At 39.4% G+C, this 25,448-nt stretch overlaps 1 protein-coding gene and 1 pseudogene across 1 annotated transcript in view; one reads left to right on the forward strand and one right to left on the reverse strand.

The window, feature by feature from the left end:
- LOC122231493 (nascent polypeptide-associated complex subunit alpha, muscle-specific form-like) overlaps positions 1-25,448 on the reverse strand; it is a 120,133-nt gene that overhangs the window by 46,459 nt on the left and 48,226 nt on the right. The window contains exon 4 of the mRNA XM_042959614.1: positions 24,729-24,769. Within this exon, the coding sequence (XP_042815548.1) occupies positions 24,729-24,769 (41 nt within the window). The remainder of the gene's footprint in view (positions 1-24,728; positions 24,770-25,448) is intronic.
- Positions 17,657-18,883, forward strand: LOC102966065 (annotated as a pseudogene).

A 25,448-nucleotide genomic window follows, 5' to 3' on the forward strand; every position in this document is an offset into this window, starting at 1 on the left:
GAGTTCCCGTTTCTCCACATCCTCTCCAGCATCTATAGTCTCCTGTTTTGTTCATTTTGGCCACTCTGACTGGCGTGAGGTGATATCTGAGTGTGGTTTTGATTTGTATTTCCCTGATGAATAGCAACGTTGGACAAGGAATTGGCTTATTTAGACAATCATCACCAATACATCCAGAGGGTGTTTATTAAGCTGGTGTGTGGTTAGACACATTCTGAAAGAAGCCCTTAGGTCAGGGTCCTGATTTAGGGCCATGAAGGCCTGGACATAGGGTACCTCAGTCCATATGCCCTGTGTTTTGCAGAAGAGATCTAACTGACAGATCATATTGAAGCTTAATGTCCCATTGATGGGCCATTGTCCCTCATCTCCTAAGGAGTACTGAGGCCATGCAATGTTATAGAAGATCAGTTTTTTTCTTTATTAAATCTTGCAATCCAAGTTGATTCCAGGGGGATAAAAGTCATCCCAAGAGAGAATCCTTGGGGACTGAAAAAGAAGATACCATGTTGCTAGAAAAGTAGAGAAAGTCCATTATCAAAAAATCCTCCACCTCCCAGGTGGTGTCCCAGGGAGGATATATCAGAGGTTCCGCGTGTCAAAGTGACCCAAGTTGTCCCTCTAAGAAGTCTCTATGAAAACTGCCTTGCCTTGTAAGAGGGATCCTGGTGTCCACCTGCTTCCCTATCGCATCCTAGGCTACAAATGAATGCTGGTGAATGGACCAAAATGCAGTGCTATGCCATGCCATGAAAAACCCACCATTTTTAACCCATGGTGGGGGGAAAAAGTTTTACAAGGGGGAAATTACCCAATTTTGTAATTTAAGTAGTTAATAAGGGACATTGGCAGAAAACAGTAAAGACAGAAACCACCATGATCTAAGTGACATTCCAACACATGTAGTCCTTACAGCCAACTTTCCTAGGAAATAGTCCCTGGTTGGGTTTTTAATTCAATCAGGTACTGGTTTTGGCTGCCTCTGGGTGGAGGTCTCCTGGACAGAAGTGGCTAGACCAGAGATGTGAAGGGGATCACATTAGACCCATGAGGAGGAAAGCTCACCTCACAGGTAAGTCTTAAGATGGGCAGCCATCCTAGTGACTTAGGTGGTTGTCCCATGCCCCAAAAGACAACTTTGTATAAGAATTGGAATAAAGGGGGGACATCAAGTTCTAGATCTTATTACCATTCCAGCCAGGGCACTAGCTGCCAGTAAAAAGGCAGGCTTTTGGTCCTCCACATAGAGTAGCCATGGACCAGAGGATTGCAGCCTGAGCAATTGACATGAAAATGTTCCAATAAGACTGTACTCCTTGAAAAGCCCCTGAAATGAAAGTAAAGGGAGAGAAGAGGAAGTACTCACCAAGTTTGTACAGAGGCTCGGAGTACAGATGAGAAGATTCAAGCCCCACATTGGGTGCCAAATGATGTGATTTGAAGTTTGGGTCCTAGAGTGAATGGCTAAGAAAGATGAGATATTTTTGTTGCAGGAAGGTGTTTTTATTATAGCAGGGGAACAGGACCCGTGGGAAGAAGGAGCTGCACTGGGGTTGTGAGGAGTAACTGATTATATACTTTTAAATTTGTGGAAGGAGAGAGGATAGAGATAACGTAGGTTTCTAAGGAATTTTTCTATGTTGAAAGTGAGGTTTACAGGACCTTGGGGGTTGGTCTATTGTCACAATAAGGTTGCTTTTAGTCTCTAATAAAATATCCACATTAAGGCAGCCATGAGTTCCTTGAGGAATGTTATATTCTGTATGTCTCAGGTATTTATCAGTAGGTTGCAGGTTGAAAGGAGATTTAATTTAAACTATATTTCTCTTGGCTTTATTCTCATCATTAGTATTTTGGTGAAAATCCTTCCAGTCATATTTTTAGTTTATATTTGTGATATACAGAATCTGAAATTTACTGCAGAGGGGGAAGAAAATTTACAGAAGGAGCACTGGTGCCTCCAAAAGGGACAAATTCCAGATCTTTCTTTGATATTCTGAGTTATTGAAGCAGTGGTATTAAACAACTTGGGGTGGCAAGCAATACATCTCTGAGACCAAAAAATGCCTATGACTCTCAAAAATAGAGAAGGTGGCGGATTGGTTTTTGTCCTGCATCTAGAATGAGGAAGATTTAGGGTCTATGGGGCAGCAGACATCAGCCCCTCTTTTAATATATATGAGGAAGCTTGTACTTCTACTAAGTGGTGTGCATGTGAGCAATGGAAAAGCCTGTTTGTTGAAAGCCTTAAGTCGGCAAGTCAAGGCCTACTTTGGAAAGCAGTGATGCATTTGAATCCTCAAGCTCTGTTAGCAATGACAAGGGGCACGGATTCAGAAGACCATATAAGAGTATTGCCATTTGAGGAATAGCCTAACTTTGCACCTTTGAGCAAGATGAAACCTAGAAGCAAGAAAACAATAAAGACCAAAGCAAAGATAAATAAAATCAAGAATAGAAAAATAATATGAAAAATATCATTGAAGCCAAAAGTTGGTTCTGTGAAAAGATCAACAAAATTGACATTGAGGAATCTTGGGGCAGGAGACCAAGAAGGAAAACTGTATTTTCTGCTAGACTTAGAAGAATAGCATTGACTTCATTATTATTTGAACAGTAAAAATAATGACTTTATTTTATACCCAAGCAAATGAAGAAGGCATACTTGTTCCTTATCTTTGTGAATTATTTTACATAAATGGGATCATAGTATACATGCTGTTTTATACTTTGTTTTTTTTCCCTCAACAATATGTTGTGGACATCTTTCCATGAAGTAAATGTATAAATGTATCATTTTTTAATCAGCCATGCACTATTCCATTATCTCTACAACCAATACCTACCACCCCACAAAATCAGAAGAAAAATACTGTGCCACAGCCCCCACCTTTTTCTTCCATAAATGACTAGTGCCCCCATTTACAGGATCAATGGAAGATTCTATATCTTCTTCTCACGGCTTCCTGTTCTCCTTGAACTATTGGAAATTCCAGGGCCTTACATAGCTTAAAGGGAGGGTCATTTGTCTTCCACTTCCAACCAGGAAGAACCTAGTATTGGTTCTGTCATTGTCCTCCAGACTCTTCCACTGATGGAAGGTCTGACCCAGGGTCTGCCCTGTTCTAGTTCCCAAACTTTATAACAGGATAACCAAAGATTCTGAAATCCACATAGCTGATGCAGTTTAGTAATGTTTATCTTCCCAGTCTAGAAGTTCTGGTATAGATTATTGAGTCCCTGTGTTGCTCTCGGGTTCATAAGACAGCAAAGGATCCCAGTGATCAATTTCTGCACCCCCTGACTCATGGCATTCCCTCTTTTGTGTACTTCAATATTAGCTCCTGCTACACTTCCTTACTCTTGCCAGTGCTCTCTTTCTAGAGATTTGGTCCCCGTTGCCTGCCTACTGGCTGTGGCCTGACTGATGGAGCCCTCAAAAGTCTCCCTTTTAAAGCCCTGATATTTGAATTATGGCTGAGCTCATTCTTTAGATATAATGCCTTGTGGGGTGATATCTCCATCTGTGACTGCAATCTGTCCTTGGCAGAGAATACTAAAAAAGAGAGTCTCGTCAAGGACCAGAGCAGGTCTTCAATGCTGACACTGTCTGGAGATGCAGCATGGTATGCTGGTCATGGTGATTCTCAACTCACTCTCTATCCACCTCAAATCCAAGAATGGTAATCCCTTTCCTTTACTCGTGATCAGTATAAGAGTGGGTCAGTCCTGGCAATGAGGTGTGAGGGGAAGTCTTCTGGGAAAGCTTCTAAAAAGGATTTCCTTACTCCTAAAATAGACTCAGAGAGAAGATCCCTCTTCCTTTGTACATCATCATGTTTAAATGGGATGTTTGGAACCACTTCTGCCTGGTTATGAGATTAAAGCCGATCCACCGTGGAGGAAAGAGCCAAGAGAATTGCGGAGAGGTAGAACTGGCACACAGACATGCTGACCGTAAAGTCTGCCCTACTTCTTGACTTTGTAAGTGAGATAATGATTTCCTTATAGTTAAAGACCATTTGTGTGAAGTTTCCTATTCCTTACAGCCCATATGAGCCCTTCATGTGGATAAATTACTTATCTTCCTTGAGCATCAGTTTCTTCAGCTAAAATAATCCCTATATGCCTGTATTTTGAAGTTTAAGGGAGCTTTGTCAAGCACACTGTCATGACACTATCATTACTAAGTTAAGATAATACTTCTTTGTCCTTTCACAACCTGACCTCACAGTGGGCTCCTCGGGTAGTTTGAACTCTATTTCATATTCTCTCAGGAATTTAACCCCACATAATCTGGACTGAAGATTTCGACACTGAGTAAATCTCAGTCAGCTCCACAGATCTGTACAGCAGTGTAGTATAATGATTAAGAAAGAGGGAGCAGGAATTAGACTGCCTTGGTTCAAGTAAAGTTGCGCATTAACTGTGAGCTTGTGTAAATTGTTTAACTTCTCTAAAGCCCAGTGTCCCCATCCATGCGTCATAGATAATAATACCTACTTCACAAAATTGTTTTTACATTGCAAAGAGGTGATCTATATTAGGATTTTAACCCAGTGACATTGTTCACAGTTTAAAACACACACACACACACACACACACACACACACACACACACACACACTCCCCCTATTCCCATGGCCTAAAGGTGTGTGGTGACTAAGGGGATGAAGATGTTGTTGAAATGGATGACGTGTCTCTGGGCCACTCCTCCTGAACTAAGTCTCCCTTCTAAAAGCTGTCATGAGCTGAAAGAACCAAGATGAACCAGGACCATTTCAGGATCCTTCTTTGTCCTCTCTTTACCTTTCTTCCTCTGGCTCCGGGTTTGCTGTGTCAATTCAGCTAACTGACTAAAGAGACAGTTTCTTTTAATGTTTGCCTGTCTCTGCCTTATAGAGAAGAGCTCAAGAACCACAGGACCATTAGGGCATGAAGACCCTTAGCACTGTGAAGAATAAGAATATCCAATCCAATCTTATTTGATATCTAAGACACATTAGGCTCCCAAGTGTCTAATGACTATACAGCTACTTAGGGGGCATAGTAAGGACTTGAACCTGAGTCTGGATCTAGCCATCACTCTAGTTTTACTTAATGCCTTAATCTGGCAAGAGTTGCTAAAGAAATTCACATTTACGCAATACTTACTAAATGCTATTTACAAGTCAGATGCTGGGCCAAAGTTATTTACATAATTTCATTTTATCTTCACAGGTATCCTGTGAGAGGCTACTGGAGAGATTTAACAACTTGCCAAATGTCACGATGGATTGTAAGTGGGGAAGCTGGGATATGAAACTATATCATCTGATTCTAAATCCAGAACTCCTAAAAGAGAAAATATTTGTGCTCATTCTACCTATACTTTACCTCATACATATGCTTGCAGGTGCATGGTAAAAACTAAATGAACAGTTTCCTCTCTCCCTGCAACCATAGTACCCTCAGCCAAGGGAAACATTATTTATTCATGAACTTCAGGGTTTAAAATTTTTTCCCCTAACGAACTGAAGCCTCTAGCCCCTACCTACGGAAAGTGTGTGGTCCTTACACCAAAAGCTTTGGCATTTCCTTGGAGCCTGCTAGAAATGCAGAATATCAGACTCAACTCCAGACTTCTTGAATCAGAGTCTGGAGTGTAATAAGATCCTCAAGTGAGCGGTGTGCCGCTTAAAGTTGAAAGCTCTCTTAGTCTAGATGAAGCTGAAGGATTCCTGTTTTCTGATGATCACATAATATTGTTACTAAATTTCTCCTTAACAGGATGAAGTTTCCAAATAATTATGTCCAAACCGCTCTCTCAAGAATTTGCAAAAGGAGAATCAGATAAAAAAAAGGATTAATATTAGATGGCATACCTTGCTAAAGGCAAGGAGACTTGAAATCAATTTGTAAGTCTTTTTGAAAAAGTACACAGGAATTTAGACAGAAATTCCTATCATGCCCCAAACCACTGAGTCCAATGAAGATAACAAATATTTACTGAAAAAATGAAAATATGAGGGGAAAAGAATACTCAGCAAATAGCTACACCAGGCATTTTGCATCGTTTAATTTCTCATCACAACATTGGATGCTCACTATGTATATAAGGAAACCAAGGCAAAGAAGATGTTAGGTAAATTGTCCAAGGCCATGCAAACTTGGGTTTGAATCCAGATTTGCCTGATTCCAAAGCTCCGATGCTACTCACTCTGTGTGACCCACACATACTGTACTAGGTGCTGTAGGAATCCAAAAGAAGTTTCTATTTTCTCAATTCTAAGATGTACTTCTTTCCCCACAGCTTGACAGGTCTGAAGTTTGGGAATCTTCTTAAAACCAGTGTCAAAAGTTACTTGCCAAGGTGCCAAGAAAATCCAGTGTAGAACGGGAAGGTTGTTGTTTTTGTTTTCAACAAATAATGTCAGAATAACTGGATATCCAACTGAAAAATATGAACCTTGACCTGTACCTCATACCACACATTAAAACTAGTTTGAGGTGTATCATAGACTTAAATGTAGAAGCCAAAAAAAAGTTTTTTAATTTATTTTTAATTTTTTAATTTTATTAATTTTATTTTTTTTAAAGTTCTTTATTGGCTTTTTTTTTAATGTTTTTATTTTTATTTTTGAGACACAGAGAGACAGAGCATGAACAGGGAGGGTCAGAGAGAGAGGTCAGAGGGAGACACAGAATCTGAAACAGGCTCCAGGCTCCGAGCTGTCAGCACAGAGCCTGACACGGAGCTCGAACTCATGGACCGCGAGATCATGACTTGAGCCGAAGTCAGACACTTAACAGACTGAGCCACCCAGGCGCCCCATTTAATTTTATTTTTAAATTTACATCCAAATTAGTTAGCGGATAGTGCAAGAATGATTTCAGGAGTAGATTCCTTAATGCTTCTTACCCGTTTAGTCCATCCCCATCCCCAACCCCTCCAGTAACCCTCTGTTTGTTCTCCATATCTAAGAGTCTCTTATGTTTTGTCCTCCTCCCTGTTTTTATATTATTTTTGCTTCCCTTCCCTTATGTTCATCTGTTCTGTGTCTTAAAGTCCTCGTATGAGTGAAGTCATATGATATTTGTCTTTCTTTGACCGAGTAATTTCATTTAGCATAATACCCTCTAGTTCTATCCACATAGTGCAAATGGCAAGATTTCATTCTTTTTCATTGCCAAGTAATATTCCATTGTATATATATACCACATCTTCTTTATCTATTCACCCATCGATGGACATTTGGACTTTCCATACTTTGGCTATTGTTGATAGTGTTGCTTGCTATAAAAATTGGGGTGCATGTGTCCCTTCGAAACAGCATAGCTGTATCCCTTGGATAAATACCTTGTAGTGCAATCCCTGGGTCGTAGGGTAGTTCTATTTTTTATTTTTGGAGAAACCTCCATGCTTTTTTCAAGAGTGGCTGCACTAGCTTGCATTCCCACCAGCATTGCAGAAGAGATCCTCTTTCTCTGCATCCTCATCAACATCTGTTGTTGCCTGAGTTGTTAATGTTAGCCATTCTGACAGGTGTGAGGTGGTATCTCATTGTGGTTTTGATTTGTAGTTCCCTAATGAAAAGTTATGTTGAGCATTTTTTCATGTGTCGGTTGGCCATCTGGATGTCTTTGGAGAAGTGTCTATTCATGTCTTTTGCCCATTTCTTCACTGGATTATTTGTTTTCTGGGTGTTGAGTTTGTAAGTTCTTTATAGATTTTGGATACTAACCCTTTATCTGATATGTTGTTTGCAAATATCTTCTCCCATTCTGTCGGTTGCCTTATAGTTTTGCTGATTGTTTCCTTTGCTGTGCAAAAGCTTTTTATTTTGATGAGGTCCCAATAGTTCACTTTTGCTTTTGTTTCCCTTGCCTCTGGAGACGTGTTGAGTAAGAAGTTGCTGCAGCCAAGATCAAAGAGGTTTTAAGCCAAAAAAATTTTTAATGTTTATTTATTTGTGACAGAGTGTGAGAGAGAGAAGGGCAGACAAAGAGGGAAACACAGAATCCAAAGCAGGTTCCAGGCTCTGAGCTGTCAACACAGAGCCCAAAGAGGGGTTTAAACCCACGGACTGTGAGATCACGACCTGAGCCGAAGTCAGACGCTTAACTGACTGAGCCACCCAGGTGCCCCTAAAAGTCAAAATTTTAAACATGGAAGAATATATCTGCAACCTTGGGATAGGTAAATATTTCTTAAAGAATACATGAAAAGCACTAAATAATCTCATACCCATTAGGGTGGTTGCTATAAAAAAATAACAGAAAATAACATGAGAGGGAGAGGATATGGAAAAACTGGAACCTTTACACACCATTGGTGGGACTGTAAAATAGTTCAACCACTGTGGAAAACAATATGGAGTTTCCTCAAGAAATTTAAAACAGAACTACCATATGATCCAGCACTCCCACTTCTGGTTATATATATCCATAAAAATGGAAAGCAGAGTCTCGAAGAAATATTACCCACTCATGTTCATAGCAGCACTAGTCACAATAGACAAGAAGTGAAACAATCTAAATGTCCACTGACAGATGAATGGATAAAGTGTGGTATATACACACAATGGAATATTACTCAGCCTTAAACAGGAAGGAAATCTTATCACAGGCTAAAACATGGATGGACTTGAGGGCATTATACTGGGATAACCAAGTCATCAAAAGACAAATGTTGTATGATGCCATTTATACACGCTATATAAAGTAGTCAATATCACAGAGACAGAAAGTAAAATTGAGGTTGCCAGGGACTGGGGAGGAGGAATAGGGAGATATTGTTTGGGTAGAGGGCTTTAGATGTACAAGATGAAAAAGTTCTGGAGATCTGTTTCATAACAGTGTGAATTAATTAGCACTATTGAAATGTACACTTTAAAGTGGTTAAGATGGTAAATTAAAAAAAAAATTTTGGTAATCTTTATTTTTGAGGGAGAGACAGTGCGGATGGGGGAGGAACAGAGAGAGGGGGAGATACAGAATCCGAAGTGGGCTCCAGGCTCTGAGCTGTCAGCACAAAGCCGGATGTGAGGCTTGAACTCACGAACGGTAAGATCATGACTTGAGCTGAAGTCGGATGCTTAACCGACTGAGCCATCCAGGCACCCAAGATGGTAAATTTTATATCATATGCTTAAAAAAATTTTTTTTAATGTTTTGTTTATTTTTGAGAGAGAGAGAGAGAGTGAGCATGAGTGAGGGGCAGAGAGAGAGAGGGAGACACAGAACCTGAAGCAGGCTACAGGCTCTGAGCTGACGTGGGGCTCGAACTCACAAACCGTGAAATCATGATCTGAGCCAAAGTCAGTCACTTAAGCGACTGAGCCACCCGAGTGCCCCTATATCATATGCTTTTTACCACAGTAAAAAACTTAAAGTCTCTATGGAAAAAAAGAATTTAACATAAAAGAAAAAAAATTAATTATGCTTCATAAAATTAAAAAAAAAATTAATCTTTATTTTTGAGAGAGAGAGACAGACAGAGTGTGAGCAGGGGAGGGGCAGAGAGAGAGGGAGACACAGAATCAGAAGCAGGGTCCAGGTTCTGAGCTGTCAGCACAGAGCCTGTCTCAGGGCTTGAATTCTCAAGCCGTGAGTGAGATCAAGACATGAGCTGAAGCTGGACACTTAACTGACTGAGCCACCCAGAAACCCCAATACTTCGTAAAAATTTAAACTAGCCATTCCTTAAGACAATGAAAAGAAAATGAAAAGGCAAATCACATACTGGTAGAAAATATTCATAGTACATCTATCTGCATTAAATGCTATGGTGCTCCCTCCAAATTTCCCTTCCACAACTGCTGGAAGTTTTAGCAGCTAGAGCAACAGGTAATTCTGCCTCTAGACATTTCCATTGGCCAGAGTGAGCTGCCAATAACAGAATGTCTCAGTCCTGAAAGAGTTTGGAGATATGAATGTGGAGGTCACTGTTATCAACTCAATTTATAGTTCTGAGTGAAATCCCTTAGTAATAGAGAAGATATTTACAACAGAGTTTTGAAGAAATACAATGTTTAATGTTTGGGTAAAGGAGGGAGAAGAGAAGGGAAAAAAAGAAGAAGGTGAGGGAGAAAGGGAGAAGAGAGGTAAGGGTATCCAGAGAGATGGGAGGAAAACTAGAATTGCGTGGAGACGTTAAAGTCAAGAGAAGAGGATGTGTCTGAAGGGAGGTAGTTTATCAAATGCTGCCAGAAGATTATGTGAGAGAAAGACTAAACAATGTTTATGAGATTTAGCAATATGGAGGTCACTGGAGACAAGAGGTCAGAGCAATTTATTTGCATAATGGGGCAGAAACCAGATTGATGAGTGAGAGGTAAGGAAATAAACACAGCAATGAAACAACTCTGAAATATTTTTGAATGAGAAGAAAAGAGAGAACTAGGTTAGCATTGGGAGCAACTACCTGAATCAGATGGCAAAATGTTTAAAAACTCAATTTAATTATTTTTAAGTAAGTGCTACATTCACTTGGTTCAGAGGTTTTTAAAAATTATACATTGAGGGGGGCCTGGGTGACTCAGTTGGTTAAGCGTCCAACTTCGGCTCAGGTCATGATCTCATGGTTTGTGAGTTCAAGCCCCACATCAGGCTCTGTGCTGACAGCTCAGAGCCTGGAGCCTGCGTTAGATTCTGTGTCTCCCTCTCTCTCTGCCCCTTCCTTGCTCACATTCTCTCTCTCTCTCTCTCTCAAAAATAAACATTAAAAAAATTTTTTTTAATTATACATTGAGAAGTTTTACTTTCATATTCTTTATAATCCACACCCCCTACCTCATCCTCTACATGTAACCACTGGCCATTAGTTTTAGGAAAACTAGTGAAAAAAATTTTTTTTTCAACTTTTTAAATTCCAGCTCATCAACATACAGTGTAATATTAGTTTCAAGTGTAGAATTTAGTGATTCAACACTTCCATACATCACAACAGGTGCACTACTTAATCCCCATCACCTATTTAGTCCACCCCTAACCCACCTCCCTTCTAGTAACCATCAGTTTGTTCTCTATCGTTAGGACTCTTTCTTGGTTTGCCTCTCTTTTTTTCTCCCACGTTTATTTGTTTTGTTTCTTAAATTCCACATGTGAGTGAAATCATATGGTATTTATCTTTTTTGATTGGTTTATTTTGCTTAGCATTATAGTCTCTAGTTCTATCCACATTGTTGCAAATGGCAAGACTTCATTCCTTTTTATGGCTGAGTAATATTCCACTGTGTGTGTTGTGTATATGTGTGTGTGTGTGTGTGTGTGTGTGTGTGTGTGTGTAATCTTTACCCATTCACCAGTAGATGGAAACTTGGGCTCTTTCCATAGTTTGGCTACCTTAGATCATGCTGCTATAAACATTGTAGGTGCACGTATCCCTCTGAATTAGTATTTTTGTATTCTTTGGGTAAATACCTAGGAGTGCAATTGCTGAATCATAGGGTAGTCCTATTTTTAACTTTTTGAGGAAACTTCATACTGTTTTTCAGAGTGGCTACACCAGTTTTCATTCCCCAAAAGTGTAGGAGGTTTCCCCTTTCCCCACATCCTTGCCAACGCCTGTTTCTGTGTTGTTGATTTTAGCCGTTCTACAGGTGTGAGGTGATATCTTATTGTAGTTTTGATTTGTATTTCCCTGATGATGAGTGATGTTGAGCATTTTTTCATGTGTCTGTTGGCTATCTGTAGGTCTTCTTTGGAGAAATGTCTCTTGATATCCTCTGCCCATTTTTAAATTGGGTTATTTGTTTTTTGGGTGTTGAGTTGCATACATTCTTTGTATGTTTTGGATACTAACCATTTATCAGATATGTCATTTGCAAATATCTTCTCCCATTCTGTAGGTTGCCTTTCAGTTTTGTCGATTGTTTCCTTCACTGTGCAGAAGCTTTTTATTTTGATGAAGTCCCCATAGTTTCTTCTTGGTTTTGTTTCCCTTGCCTCAGGAGACATATCTAGAAAAATGTTGTTATGGCTGATGTCAGGCAAATTACTGCCTGTGCTCCCCTCTAGGTCTTTAATGGTTTCCTGTCCCACATTTAGGTCTTTCATCAATTTTGAATTTATTTTTGTGTATGGTGTAAGAAAGTGGTCCAGTTTCATTCTTTTGCCTGCTGCTGTCCACTTTTCCAATACCATTTGTTGAAGAGACTGCCTTTTTCCCATTAGATATTCTTTCCTACTTTGTTGAAGATTAGTTGACCATACAGTTGTGGCTTCATTTTTTTTATATTCTGTTGTGTTGATTTCTATGTCTTTGTTTTGTGACAGTACCATACTGTTTTTTTTTAAGTTTATTTATTTATTTTGAGAGAGAAAGAGAGAGAAGGGGAGGGGCAGAGAGAGAGGGAGAGAGAGAATCCCCAGCAGGCTCCACACTCAGGGTGGGGCCCGCAGCAGGGTTTGATCTCATGACCACAAGATCAGGACCTGAACCAGTATCAAGAGTCGGACATTTAACCAACTGAGCCACCCAGGCGCCCCAGTACCATTCTGTATTGATGACTACAACTTTGTACTATAGCTTGAAGTCTGGGATTGTGATGCTTCCAGCTTTGCTTTTGTTTTTCAAGATTGCTTTGGCTATTTGGCTATTTTGTGTTCCATACAAATTTTAGCATTGTTTCTCCTAGCTCTGTGAAAAATGCTATTGGTATTTTGGCAGGGATTGCATTAAATGTATAGATATTTTTGGATATTATAGACATTTTAACAATATTTGTTCTTCCAATCCATGAGCATGGAAGGTCTTTCCATTTCTTTGTGTTCTCTTCAGTTTCTTTCATTAGTGTTTTATAGTTTTCAGAGTACGGGTTTTTCACCTCTTTGGTTAGGTTTATTCCTAAATATCTTAAAAAAATTTTTTTTACATTTATTTATTTTTGAAAGACAGAGAAAGACAGAATACAAGTGGGGGAGGGGCAGAGAGAGAAGGAGACACAGAATCTGAAGCAGGTTCCGGGCTCTGAGCTGTCAGCACAGAGCCCAACACGGGGCTCGAACCCACAAACCGTAAGATCATGACCTGAGCTGAAGTCGGACGCTCAATCCACTGAGCCACTCAGGTGCCCCTTATTTCTAGATATCTTAAGGTTTGGGGTAGGCAGATAAGAGCAAATACTAATGTAAATTAATGTTCCTCCCCTCTTTCTTACACAAAGACAGCATACTAGCTTTGATTTTTTTCACTTAACAATAGATCTTGTACATCTTCCCAGATCAGTACCTACAGAGGGACACAAGTTGTTTCCTTTTGCTGTCCCTGCTGAGTGGATAGAGCATTTTCTCACTGATTCCCATCCTCCACTGATGCTTGCTCCCAGAAATGTTTCCAGACTACCAGTGTGAAGGGATGGTAGCCCTCCCTTGGCTTCAGGGAAAGCATTAGGCTGAGAAAACTTGTGTAAGGGAATTGCGCACCAGAGCTGCTCCAGAAATGCAAGCTGAACCGAGGGGATGTGGCTTAGGGCACAAAAAACACTACATAAACCCATACCAGGAAAGTGAATGGAAGATGTTTAATCTTTTAGAGAAGAACCTTTCCCCCAAGCCCCTCCCCATCCCACGTTGTTGGGGAGGAAAGTGGTTATTAGGTGACCAGTTGCCTTTGCACATGTGTTTAAGCCTCAAATGAATTTCCTGTCCTTAGCAGAATTCTCATTCCTGCCCTCAGTCATAGGACTCAGGCTCTAAAGCCTTTCTGGGGCTGCCGGGCAGATCTGCCTCTGTGCTATATAGCAGCCCCCTTGGAACTTATTCTGGGCTGTGGATTCCTTTGTTGTGTCACCTAGTAATACTTTCTTGTTCACTTTCCATCTTCTAGAATTTTGCTGAAATTTTCATCTCCCAATGGAGAAATGTCTATTCAGATTCTTTGCCCATATTTTAGTTGGGTTATTTGTCTCTTTATGTTTGGGTTGAAAATGTTCTTTATATATTCTGGATTCTAGTCTCTTATCCAACATATGATTTACAAATATTGTCTCCTATTAGGTAAATTGTCTTTTCACTTTCTTAGTGGTGTCCTTTGAAGCACATTTTTTAATTTTGGTAAAATCTTACCTTTTTCTTTGTCTGCTTCTGCTTTTGGTTTCATATTTCAGAAACAATTGCCCAATCCAAGGTTATGATTTACACCTATGCTTTCTTCAAAGACTTTTATAGTTTTAGTGCTTAGATTTAGGCCTTTGACTAGTTTTTAGTTAATTTTTGTATATGATGTGAGAAAGGGTGCAAAATCACTCTTTTGCATATGGATATCCAGTTGTCCCAGAACTATTTGTTGAAAAACTATTATTTCCAATTGAATGGTCTTGGCATCTTTGTTGAAAATCAACTGACCATAAAGTGAGAGAGTTTATTTCTAGATCTCAATTCTATTCCATTGATGTGTATTCAATTCTATTCCATTGTGTCTCTCCTTACCCCACTACCACACTGTCTTGATTAGTGTAACTTTGTAGTAAGTTTTGAAAGTCAGAAGCTTGAGTGCTCCAAATTTATTCTTCTTTTTCAAGATTGTTTTGAATTGTTTGGCTATTCTGAGATCTTTGAATTTCTCTATTAATTTTAGGGTCAGCTTGTCAATGTCTGTGAAGAAGTCAGCTATGATTAAAAATTGGCACTTTAACTTTTCTTAATATCAAAGTACTTGTAATATACCTCAGCAATGTTCATAAACAACATCTCAACATGAATATTGAGAATTATACACATATTTATTATTTATGTTTATTTGCTCAATAAAATTCCTTGAAGCTTCTGTTCAGAGGGTGGCAGTTGAAAATCATAGCAGAGGGGAGCCTGGGTGGTTCAGTTGGTTGAGCATCTGACTCTTGATTTTGGCTCAGGTCATGATCCCAAAGTCATGGGATGGAACCCTGCATCAGGCTCTGCACTGATGCTCCATCAAGCATGCAGCCTGCCTGAGACTCTCTCTCTCCCTCTGCCCTTCTCCCCTACTTGTGCTCTCTCTCTAAAATAAAAAAAAAGAAAGAAAATCATAGTAGAACTTTCTAACTTTGTGAAAGTCTATATATTTTTATGTTATCCCCGTGAAGCATAATAATATACACACCAGACTAACACAACATAGGATTCTTTTTATCTTTCCTATGTGATATTTTTGTTGCAGAGGATAAATGTTCACAAGATAGCAGACAGATTCCTCTTTTTTTGCTTAAACACAGAGTTCCAAATAAGACTGTTCAATAAAAATATTCTCTAAAGTCACTGTATTTCTCAACTACTTTGACATGAACCTTAAAATTCAATTCAAGAACTCTCACATTAGTACAGACTTTCTCTTTCCCAAAAGAGAATATCTGTGAATCACATCAAATCAAATGTAACACTTTTAAATTTATTATTATTATTTTATTTTTTTTTTTTTTAATTTACATCCAAGTTAGTTAGCATTAGTGCAACAATGATTTCAGGGGTAGATTCCTTAATGCTCCTTACCCATTTAGCCCATCCCCCATCCCACAAACCCTCCAGTAACCCTCTGTTCTCCATATTTAAGAGTCTCTTCTGTTTTGTCCCCCTCCCTGTTTTTATATTATTTTTGCTTCCCTTCCCTTGTGTTCATCTGTTCTGTGTCTTAAAGTCCTCATATGAGTGAAGTCATATATTTGTTTTTCTCTAATTTTGCTTAGCATAATACCCTCTAGTTCCATCCATGTAGTTGCAAATGGCAAGATTTCATTCTTTTTGATTGCTAAGTAATACTCCATTGTATATATACACCACATCTTCGTTATCCATTTGTCTGTCGATGGACATTTGGGCTCTTTCCATACTTTGGCTATTGTTGATAGTGCTGCTATAAACATTGGGGTGCATATGCCCCTTCAAAACAGCATACCTGTATCCCTTGGGTAAATACCTAGTAGTGCAATTGCTGGCTCATAGAGTAGTTCTATTTTTAATTTTTTGAGGAACCTCCATACTGTTTTCCAGAGTGGCTGTACCAGCTTGCATTCCCACCAGCAATGAAAGAGATCCTCTTTCTCCGTATCCTCGCCAACATCTGTCGTTGCCTGAGTTGTTAACATTAGCCATTCTGACAGGTGTAAGGTGGTATCTCATGGTGGTTTTGATTTGTATTTCCCTGAGGATGAGGGATGTTGAGTATTTTTTCATGTGTCGGTTGGCCATCTGGATGTCTTCTTTGGAGAAGTGTCTATTCATGTCTTTTGCCCATTTCTTCACTGGATTATTTGTTTTTTGGGTGTTGAGTTTGATAAGTTCTTTATAGATTTTGGACACTCACCCTTTATCTGATATGTCGTTTGCAAATATCTTCTCCCATCTATTGGTTGCCTTTTAGTTTTGCTGATTGTTTCCTTTGCTGTGCAAAAGCTTTTTATTTTGATGAGGTCCCAATAGTTCACTTTTGCTTTTGTTTTCCTTGCCTCTGGAGATGTGTTGAGTAAAAAGTTGCCGTGGCCAACTTCTGATGGAGAATGGCACTACTGAGTAACTTCTGTGGGTTCAGCCCATCTCTTCCTTGTGAAACTTCTTCAGTGATTTATACTAATCACTTTGATCTGACCCAGATAAAGTGCTTAATCGTTGACCCATGGCATTCTTCCCTCACTACTCACCCTGTTATTGCCCAAGACTCCTGTGTTGCCACATCCAATGATTCACTTTCCTCTCACGTAACCTTTAGACACTGTTGCCTGCTCTCTGCCTTATGAACTTTGTTCTGTGAATTCTTTCAAGATATTATACCACCCTGGATCTCCCACTTCTAAACATATGGTCTCTCTTTTCTCCAGAATTCTCTCCTGTCTTCCCACCGCACCCAAAAGATATGTCTCAGCCACCCTTGTCTTGCTCGTGGCTTTCATAATCATTCCTATCCTGATATCTTCTTCTCATCTAGTCTTGTTCCCCCTCTTGCCTACTGGGCCTATCTAGTTGGATATCATATCATTTCAAATAAAGTATATCTGGATACGGACTTACTTTATTCTCCAAGTCAACTTCCTTTCAACTTCATTTCTTAGTGGTAACAACCATTTCCCAAGGTCAGTTCCCTGCCCTTTCATTCCTTATATCTAATCAGTTGCTGTGAAGTTCTGTAGGTATTTTCTGGAAGAATTCTCAAACCAATTGATTCATCTCCATTTCTCTTCTTTCTACAACTTGTTCAATTACTTTTGTAACATCTTCATGAAGTCAAGAGAAATCTAGTAAGAGCTTTAATCTGCAAGGCAAGTACACACCTGGAGAGCAAGTTAGGCCCTAAAGCCTGGGCCAGATAAAAATAAGCCATTGATCAAGATTGAGGGCTATTTTCAGATGGTATCAGGAAGGACTGATATAGCCATTACCTCAATATTGTATTGCCATAACTCCCTAACATGTCTCCTGGATACTGTATGCGACTAATGTATTTTGCTCTTAGGCACTTCTATACTTTTATTTATTTGGTTAGTCCGGGTTGGTGGTAATAGCTTAGTATTATCTCACTTAAAATTACTGATTTTTGTCAGAAAGGCTTCAGTACCATGGTTAAACCAAGAATGGTCAAGTACAGGGAACTTTCCAGAACACTCGCTGAAAAGCGGAGGAGCGGCGGCTGCCCGAGCTGCGCCCAGAAATGCGCTCCTTCCCGCTCCCCCCACACCGGCCTTGACCCCCTCGCCGGCTGTAGAAAATGGTGAAAGAAACTAGTTACTATGATGTTTTGGGGGTCAAACCCAATGCCACCCAGGAAGAATTGAAAAAGGCTTACAGGAAATTGGCTTTGAAGTACCACCTGCCAAGAATCCAAATGAGGGAGAGAAGTTTAAACAGATTTCTCAAGCTTATGAAGTGCTCTCTGATGCGAAGAAAAGGGAATTATATGACAAAGGAGGAGAACAGGCAATTAAAGAAGGTGGAGCAGGTGGTGGTTTTGGCTCCCCCATGGACATCTTTGATATGTTTTTTGGAGGAGGAGGAAGGATGCAGAGAGAGAGGAGAGGGAAAAATGTGCATCAGCTCTCTGTAACCTTAGAAGATTTATATAATGGTGCAACAAGAAAACTAGCTCTGCAAAAGAATGTGATTTGTGACAAATGTGAAGGCCGAGGTGGTAAGAAAGGAGCGGTAGAATGTTGTCCCAATTGCCGAGGTACTGGAATGCAAATAAGAATTCATCAGATAGGACCTGGAGTGGTTCAACAAATTCAGTCTGTGTGCATGGAGTGCCAGGGCCATGGGGAACGGATCAGTCCTAAAGATAGATGTACAAGCTGCAATGGAAGGAAGATAGTTCGAGAAAAGAAGATTCTAGAAGTTCATATTGACAAAGGCATGAAAGATGGCCAGAAGATAACATTCCATGGTGAAGGAGACCTAGAACCTGGACTGGAACCAGGAGATATTATCATTGTTTTAGATCAGAAGGACCATGCTGTTTTTACTAGGCGAGGAGGGGATCTTTTCATGTGTATGGACATACAGCTGGTTGAAGCACTGTGCGGCTTTCAAAAGCCAATATCTACTCTAGACAACAGAACCATTGTCTTTACCTCTCGTCCAGGTCAGATTGTCAAGCATGCAGATATCAAGTGTGTGCTGAATGAAGGCATGCCAATTTATCGTAGACCATACGAAAAGGGTCGCCTAATCATTGAATTTAAGGTAAACTTCCCTGAGAATGGCTTTCTCTCTCCTGATAAACTGTCTTTGCTGGAAAAACTCCTACCTGAGAGGAAGGAAGTAGAAGAGACTGATGAAATGGACCAGGTAGAACTGGTGGACTTTGATCCAAATCAGGAAAGAAGGCGCCATTACAATGGAGAAGCGTATGAGGATGATGAACATCACCCTAGGGGAGGTGTTCAGTGTCAGACCTCTTAATGGGGTCAGTGAAGAACACTGATGGCATTTTATATGCAGTAGTGAACGAATGAAGGACTATAATCATAGCTCACTACTTGCTGTTATTGTTTTTGTTTTAATATTCAACTATAGTAGTGTTTTAAAAGTTAAATGAAGAATAAAAAATATAAAAGCTCAAAAAAAAAAAAAAAGAATGGTCAAGTACATACCTAAGTTGGTTTCCATGAAAACCAAAAGATGAGCAAAGAGGTATAATCCTTAACTTAAGATATTGTTCACTAGGTCAATAGAATAGTGTCAGGAACTGGAATTGAAGTAGAGCTTTCCAGAACCAGGGGAGACACAAACCAAAAAAATTATGGGCAAAAGTTTTTCTAAGCTTCCTGAGCTTCTCTGCTACCTGGAGAACAAAAATAATTTAAACCTTCACAATGAGCCTTATCTGAACTCTAGTCTTTGACTGCCAACAAGGCTGAGTGTCTCTTTCAGAAGAGTAGCTAACACTTATACAATACTTTCTTATATATATATATATATATGTGTGTGTGTGTGTGTGTGTGTGTGTATACACATATATATATATACATATATTTATATTTTTAATTTTTATTTATTTTTGAGAGAGAGAGAGAGAGAGAGAGAGAGAGAGAGCAGGGGAGGGGCAGAGAGAGGGAGACACAGAATCCAAAGCAGGTGCCAGGCTCTGAGTTGTTAGCACAGAGCCTGATGTGGGGCTCAGACCCATGAACTGTGAGATCATGAATGACCTGAGCTGAAGTCAGATGTTTAACCAACTGAGCCACCCAAGTGCCCCTATATAATACTTTCCATGGGCTAGTGTATTAACCATATTTTTAATATTTTATGGTGTTTGACAAGTTGTGGGGATTGACTCGCTGAGGAGAGACTGCCCCTCCCAGGGTTAGCTAATTCCCAGAGATAATAAACAATTTGCCTGAAATATTACTCAGCCATAAAAATAAAAATCTTGCCATTTGTGACAACATGTATGAACTTAGAGGGTATTATGCTGAGTGAAATAAATAAGACAGAGAAAGACAAATACTGTATGACTTCACTAACAGGTACAATCCAAAAACAAAACAAATGAACAACAACAAAAAAAGTCAGAAACAGACTCATATAGAAAATAAACTGATGGTTGCTACATAGAGGGATGGTCAAAATAAGTTAGGAGGTTAAGAAGTACAGTCTTCCATTTATAAAATTAAGACACAGGATGCAATGTACAACATAGGGAATATAGGCAATAATACTGTAGTAATCTTGTATGGTGACAGATGATGACTACTTATTGTGGTGACCATTTTGTAATGTATACAAATATCAAATCTGTGTATACATTTCATAATGTATGTAAATATCAACTATGTTGTACACCTGAAACTAAAACAATATTGTATGTCAATGATTCTTCAGTAAAAATTTAAATTAAAAAATGAGCAACAAATCTGAAAGCATGTTTTGCATATATAAACCAACTAATCCCAAGTCCATACCCCCAGTCACCTCCTTTATTTAATGCCCCCCCCCCAACTCCAAACCAATATACCCCCTGCCCTAAATCATCCAGGACTAAGTACCAGACAACTGAGACAGCTCATCAAAATTATTCAGACTAGCCAACCCTAAGCAGTTTCCCTTGCCCTGCCTTGCCTTTCCTATGGAAAACCATAAAGGCTCTGGGCCAGGCTTCCCCTTCACTACTTTCTGCCTCCTAATCAACACTGATGCTTCCCCAGGTGGCCCTGCATGGTATGTTGTGCCTTCTCCTCTGGGAAAACATAAGTAATAAAAGCCCTTCAGTGGCACTAGTCTTCCCGTGTTTTTACTTAGTCATCTCCATAAATTAAAATCCCATGAGTATAACAGAAATCGGAGCCATTCTAAGTATTTTGCATAAGTAAACTCACTTAGTCGTCACAAAAATTCTATAAGGTATATACCACTATTATCCCCATTCTAACAAGGAGAGCATGAGGGTAAGTAACTTGTTTACAATTCTATGAGTGAGTGACAGAGCTGAGACACCAACCCAGGCAGCTTGGTGTCAGCACTATATCGTGGAAGTCCGGGTGTTCCACGTACTCAAGACACAAATCTCTGGCTTTCTCCTCACCAGCATAGACCTCCTACAAGGCCTGCCCTCTTTGTTTGACAACTTGCCTTGAATTAGTTATCAGAATGAGGAGCAGACACATCTGGGGCCTGAAAAGCATCACTGTTCTGATCCGAGGTGATTGGCTTGGGGTGAATAGAGAAAAAAACAACTAGTTAAAGTTGTGTAAAACTCAGATGCTACAAGAATGACAATCCGTGCTCTTTGTCTCTTGGATCTATTTTTTTGTGGTAAGAATACAACACAGTCCCTTCAGCAATTCTAGCAATGAACCAAATGTTTATGTGCAGCAAACTACAAGTCTTCCAGTGTTTTCAGGGCATAAAGTACAAAATGGCACCAGTAGATGAGACTAGAGAGATCCACAGGAACCAGGCCTGGAATGTCTCACATGATTTACAAAAATGCAGGTAGGTGATGGGAAGCCAATATTTCTCCTTCCCTCATGCTTGAGAAATGGGACCCTCTGACAGATCCTCCAGAGGCTACTACATAAATGGTCTCTTAGGTTATGTGAAATATAGAGTAAAGCTTCTATTAATGGCACTATTAAAACCTAACATGAACATTTGACTTTCTTTTCAATTACTGTGTTGGGCCAATTCCCCGAAATAAAATTGAGTCAAAAAAATACCGTTGTTGGGACACCTGGGTGGCTCAGCTGGTTGAGCATGCAACTTTGGCTCAGGTCATTATCTCGTGGTTTGTGAGTTCAAGCTCCACATGGAGTTTACTGCTGTTACCCTGTCAGCACAAAGCCTGCTTTGGATCCTCTGTCCCCTTCTCTCTGCCCCTCCCCTACTCATCCTTGCTCTCTCTCTCTTTCAAAAAACAAACAAAAACATTAAAAAAAAACCCAACACGTTGTTCTTTCAAACTCCAGATTGCTTTCACTAACTTACATAGCCTCAAGCATTGTATATATTATACAAAGACTTGCCAGCATTCAGTTTTATCCTGTAAATTTATGCTACGTCATCCTACACTGTTCAGAAATCATTATTTCATTCTCTTTTCTCTTCACATTTCCATCATTCTTTTCCCTTTTCTTGCCCTCAACCAATAATCTTATTTCTTTTAAAGGAAATCAGGTATGTGCCCACCACTAATCTACCAGCCCTCCAGCATCTGTACCTGTTTATTCTGTTGACCCTCAGATTATAATGGGTGGAATTGACATGCTCTTAACTAAGGACAAACCTTCACTTGTTTATTGATCTTCTCCTTTTTACTCAGGACTTGGCTCTTCCTCTCTCTTCTGAATGCCCCATAAGTTCAGTGACTGGCAGCTCTCCTGAGCTTCAGGCTTATATTCATATATCTGATTTCTCAATTTCTCTACTTGGATGTGTATCAGGTGATCTTAAATGTAGTATATCCAGAACAGAACTCTTGATTTCCTTCATCCCCTAAATCAGTTCCTCCAGTCTTCCTTCTCTTAGTTAACGTCACGATCATTCCCTCAGTTGTTTAGACCCCAACCAGGAGTCATTTTTGATTCTTTTCTTTCTCCCACACCCTCCATCCAATCTATCTGCAAGTTCTGCTGCCTCTAACATCAAAATATATCCCAAGTCCGGTAATTTCACCTCTTCCAACACCATCATCTTTATATAATCCAGTAGTTTTAATATATTCATAAGATGTGTTCAACTATCACCACTCTCTTTTCCAGAATATTTTAATCACTCCTAAGAGAAACCCTAAATCCATTAGTAGCCATTGCATATTCACCTCTCTCCCTCATACTCTGGCAACTACTTATCTACTTTCTGTCTCTATAGATTTGCCTACTCTGCACATTTCATATAAATGAAATCATATAATGTGTGGCCTTTTGTGACTGGCTTATTTCACTTAGCATAACATTTTCAAGGGTCAACCATGTGGTAGCAAGTATTGGTACCACCATTTATTTTTCATGGCTGAATAATATTCCATTGTGCAGCTATATACCACACTTTACTTATCTATGCATCAGTTGATGGGTGTTTGAGTTGTTCCTACTTTATAGCTATTACTAAGAATGCTTTGAGAAAAATTCTTTCCTAGCTGGGTCATATTGTAACTCTGTGTTTAACCTTTGAAGAACTGCCAAACTCTTTTCCAGAACGGCTGTGCCATTTTACATTCTGACCAGCAATGCATGAGTGTTCCAATTTCTCCACCTCCTTGCCAACACTTGTTAATGTTTGATTTTTAAAATTATAGCCATCCTATAATGAGTGTGAGTGGGTACCAATTTGGTTTTGGTTTGAATTTCCTTAATGGTTGATGATGTTAAGCATGTTTTCATGTGCCCATTGACAATGTATATGTCGTCTTTTGAAAAATGTCTATTAAAATTCTTTGTCCATTTAAAAAATCAAGTTGTCTGTTGATTGCTGAGTTGTAAGAGTTTTTATATATTCTAGATACTAGGTCCTTATCAAATATATGAAGTGAAAATATTTTCTTCCATTATCTGGGTTGTCTTTTCACTTTTTTGATAGTGTCCTTTGAAGTCCAAAACTTGTACACATTAATCAAGTCCAATTTATTTTTTCTTGGGTTTGTATGCTTTTGGTGTTATAGCTGAGAAACTGTTGCCTAGTCCAAGGTCATGAAGATTTATACCTATGTTTTCTTCTAAGAGTTTTATACTTCCAGTAATTAGATTTAGGTTTTCAATCCATTTACAGTTAATTTTGTATATGGTATGAGGTAGAGGTCCAAATTTACCCTTTCGTATGTGGATATCCAGTTGTCCAAATAATTCTTTATTGCAGAGGCTGTCCTGTGCATTGTAGGATGTTTAGCACATTCCTGGTTTCTACCCCTTAGATGCCAGTAGCACCCCCTCAAACTTATGACAGCCAAAAATGTCTCCAGAAATTGTCATGTCTCCTAGTAGGCAAAAACAACCCTGATTGAGAACCACTGATGTATGTAATTGGAATTATCTTGAAATGAAGTGTGCAACCTCTGGGCTTGACTGTTTTGCTTTAAAAAAAATTTTTTTTTAAGTTTATTTACTTATTTAGAGAGAGAGAGAGAGAGCATACAAATGGGCGAGGACAGAGAGAGAGAGAGAGAGGGAGAGAGAATTCCAAGCAGCCTCCACGCTGTCAGCACAGACCCCAGTGCAGGGCTGCAACTCATGAACTGTGAGATCATGTCCTAAGCTGAAATCAAGAGTCAGACGCTTAACCGACTGAGACACACAGGCACCCTGTGGAATATTTTCTTTTTTAAAGTAAAGTTATTGTAAAAAATATTCAGGTATACATAAAGAAGTAAAGAAGAGTATAAAAGACCCGCATATACTCATCACCCAGTTTCAACAACCTCTATTATAGATCCTGCTCTTCCAGTGGCCTGATTGTTTGACTTTCCCTGGCCTCCCAAAGCACATGGAGACTTCGCACAAAGCACATCATGACTTTGTCAGTCATGATGCAACTGGAGTTTAATACAAGAATTAATTAGACAGGTGATGGAAGCACTGAGAAGCCAGGTAAGGTATGCGTTAACCCAGAGATTGCCAATGACAGGCATCTGCTACCATGTTTAGGGGCCACATGACAAAGGAAGGAAGTGGTGTTACAAGAGCCTAGAACACTGCTCAGAGGGATCTGGAACCATAGAAAGAGAACCTGTCCATTAAGAACTAGAACCAGAGACATTGAACACGGTAAGACATGGAGAATTACCCAAGAGTCTTTCTACTCACCTTCTCAATTCCTATTTTCTCTTAATTCTTCCCTTTTGCTGAACCTACCTGGAAGCCAGTTGGTAAAAGAAAATAGGTCATGTAGCTCCCTACAATACAAGAGAGAATAAAAGAATGAATCTCAGAGCAAAAAGCAAAATTATGCATCATTTGAAGTAAATTGGGATAAACTGAGCCCATTTCTTAGCCTGAAAGAGTGTAACTTACAAATTTATTATCCTGGTGTTCTCTTATCACAGATAGTAAATATTTTGTTGGCTATTGTGCGCATCAACTGGAGGCAAAAGATTTGACCACACTTTAGAAAATATAAACTGACCTGGGGTGACTCAGCAGTAGATAGCCCAGGAACATAAGTATCAGTTGCTCTTTTGAGGCTAGGTGCAGGGAGCAAATCAAGATGTCATTTAGTGATTTAATTACTAACCTCCATTCTATATCCCTTCTTATCTCCACCTTAGAAGATTATTATCAGAATTGTTAAAAACTTCCGGGGTTTGGCATAGACTGAAGGATCTAAATGTGTCTGGAAAGTCATCTTCTATCGGTGGCCTCTCAGACTTGGATATTGCTTTTGAACCTGAAAGTCCCATCTTTGTGAAAACCTGAACCCCTGGAGTCAGTTTGCTAAATTAGGGATATGTGAGAGTGGCTCATTGGGTCATTTTATCACCACACTCAGGACCGATAGTCTTGGAAAAACTGTTGCTTACAGTGTTTCATTTCAAAGAGCACAGGGCTTTCCTAGTTGGGTTGCTTATAAATCTT

Source organism: Panthera tigris, chromosome D1, assembly GCF_018350195.1.
Source record: "Panthera tigris isolate Pti1 chromosome D1, P.tigris_Pti1_mat1.1, whole genome shotgun sequence".
NCBI lineage: Eukaryota > Metazoa > Chordata > Mammalia > Carnivora > Felidae > Panthera > Panthera tigris.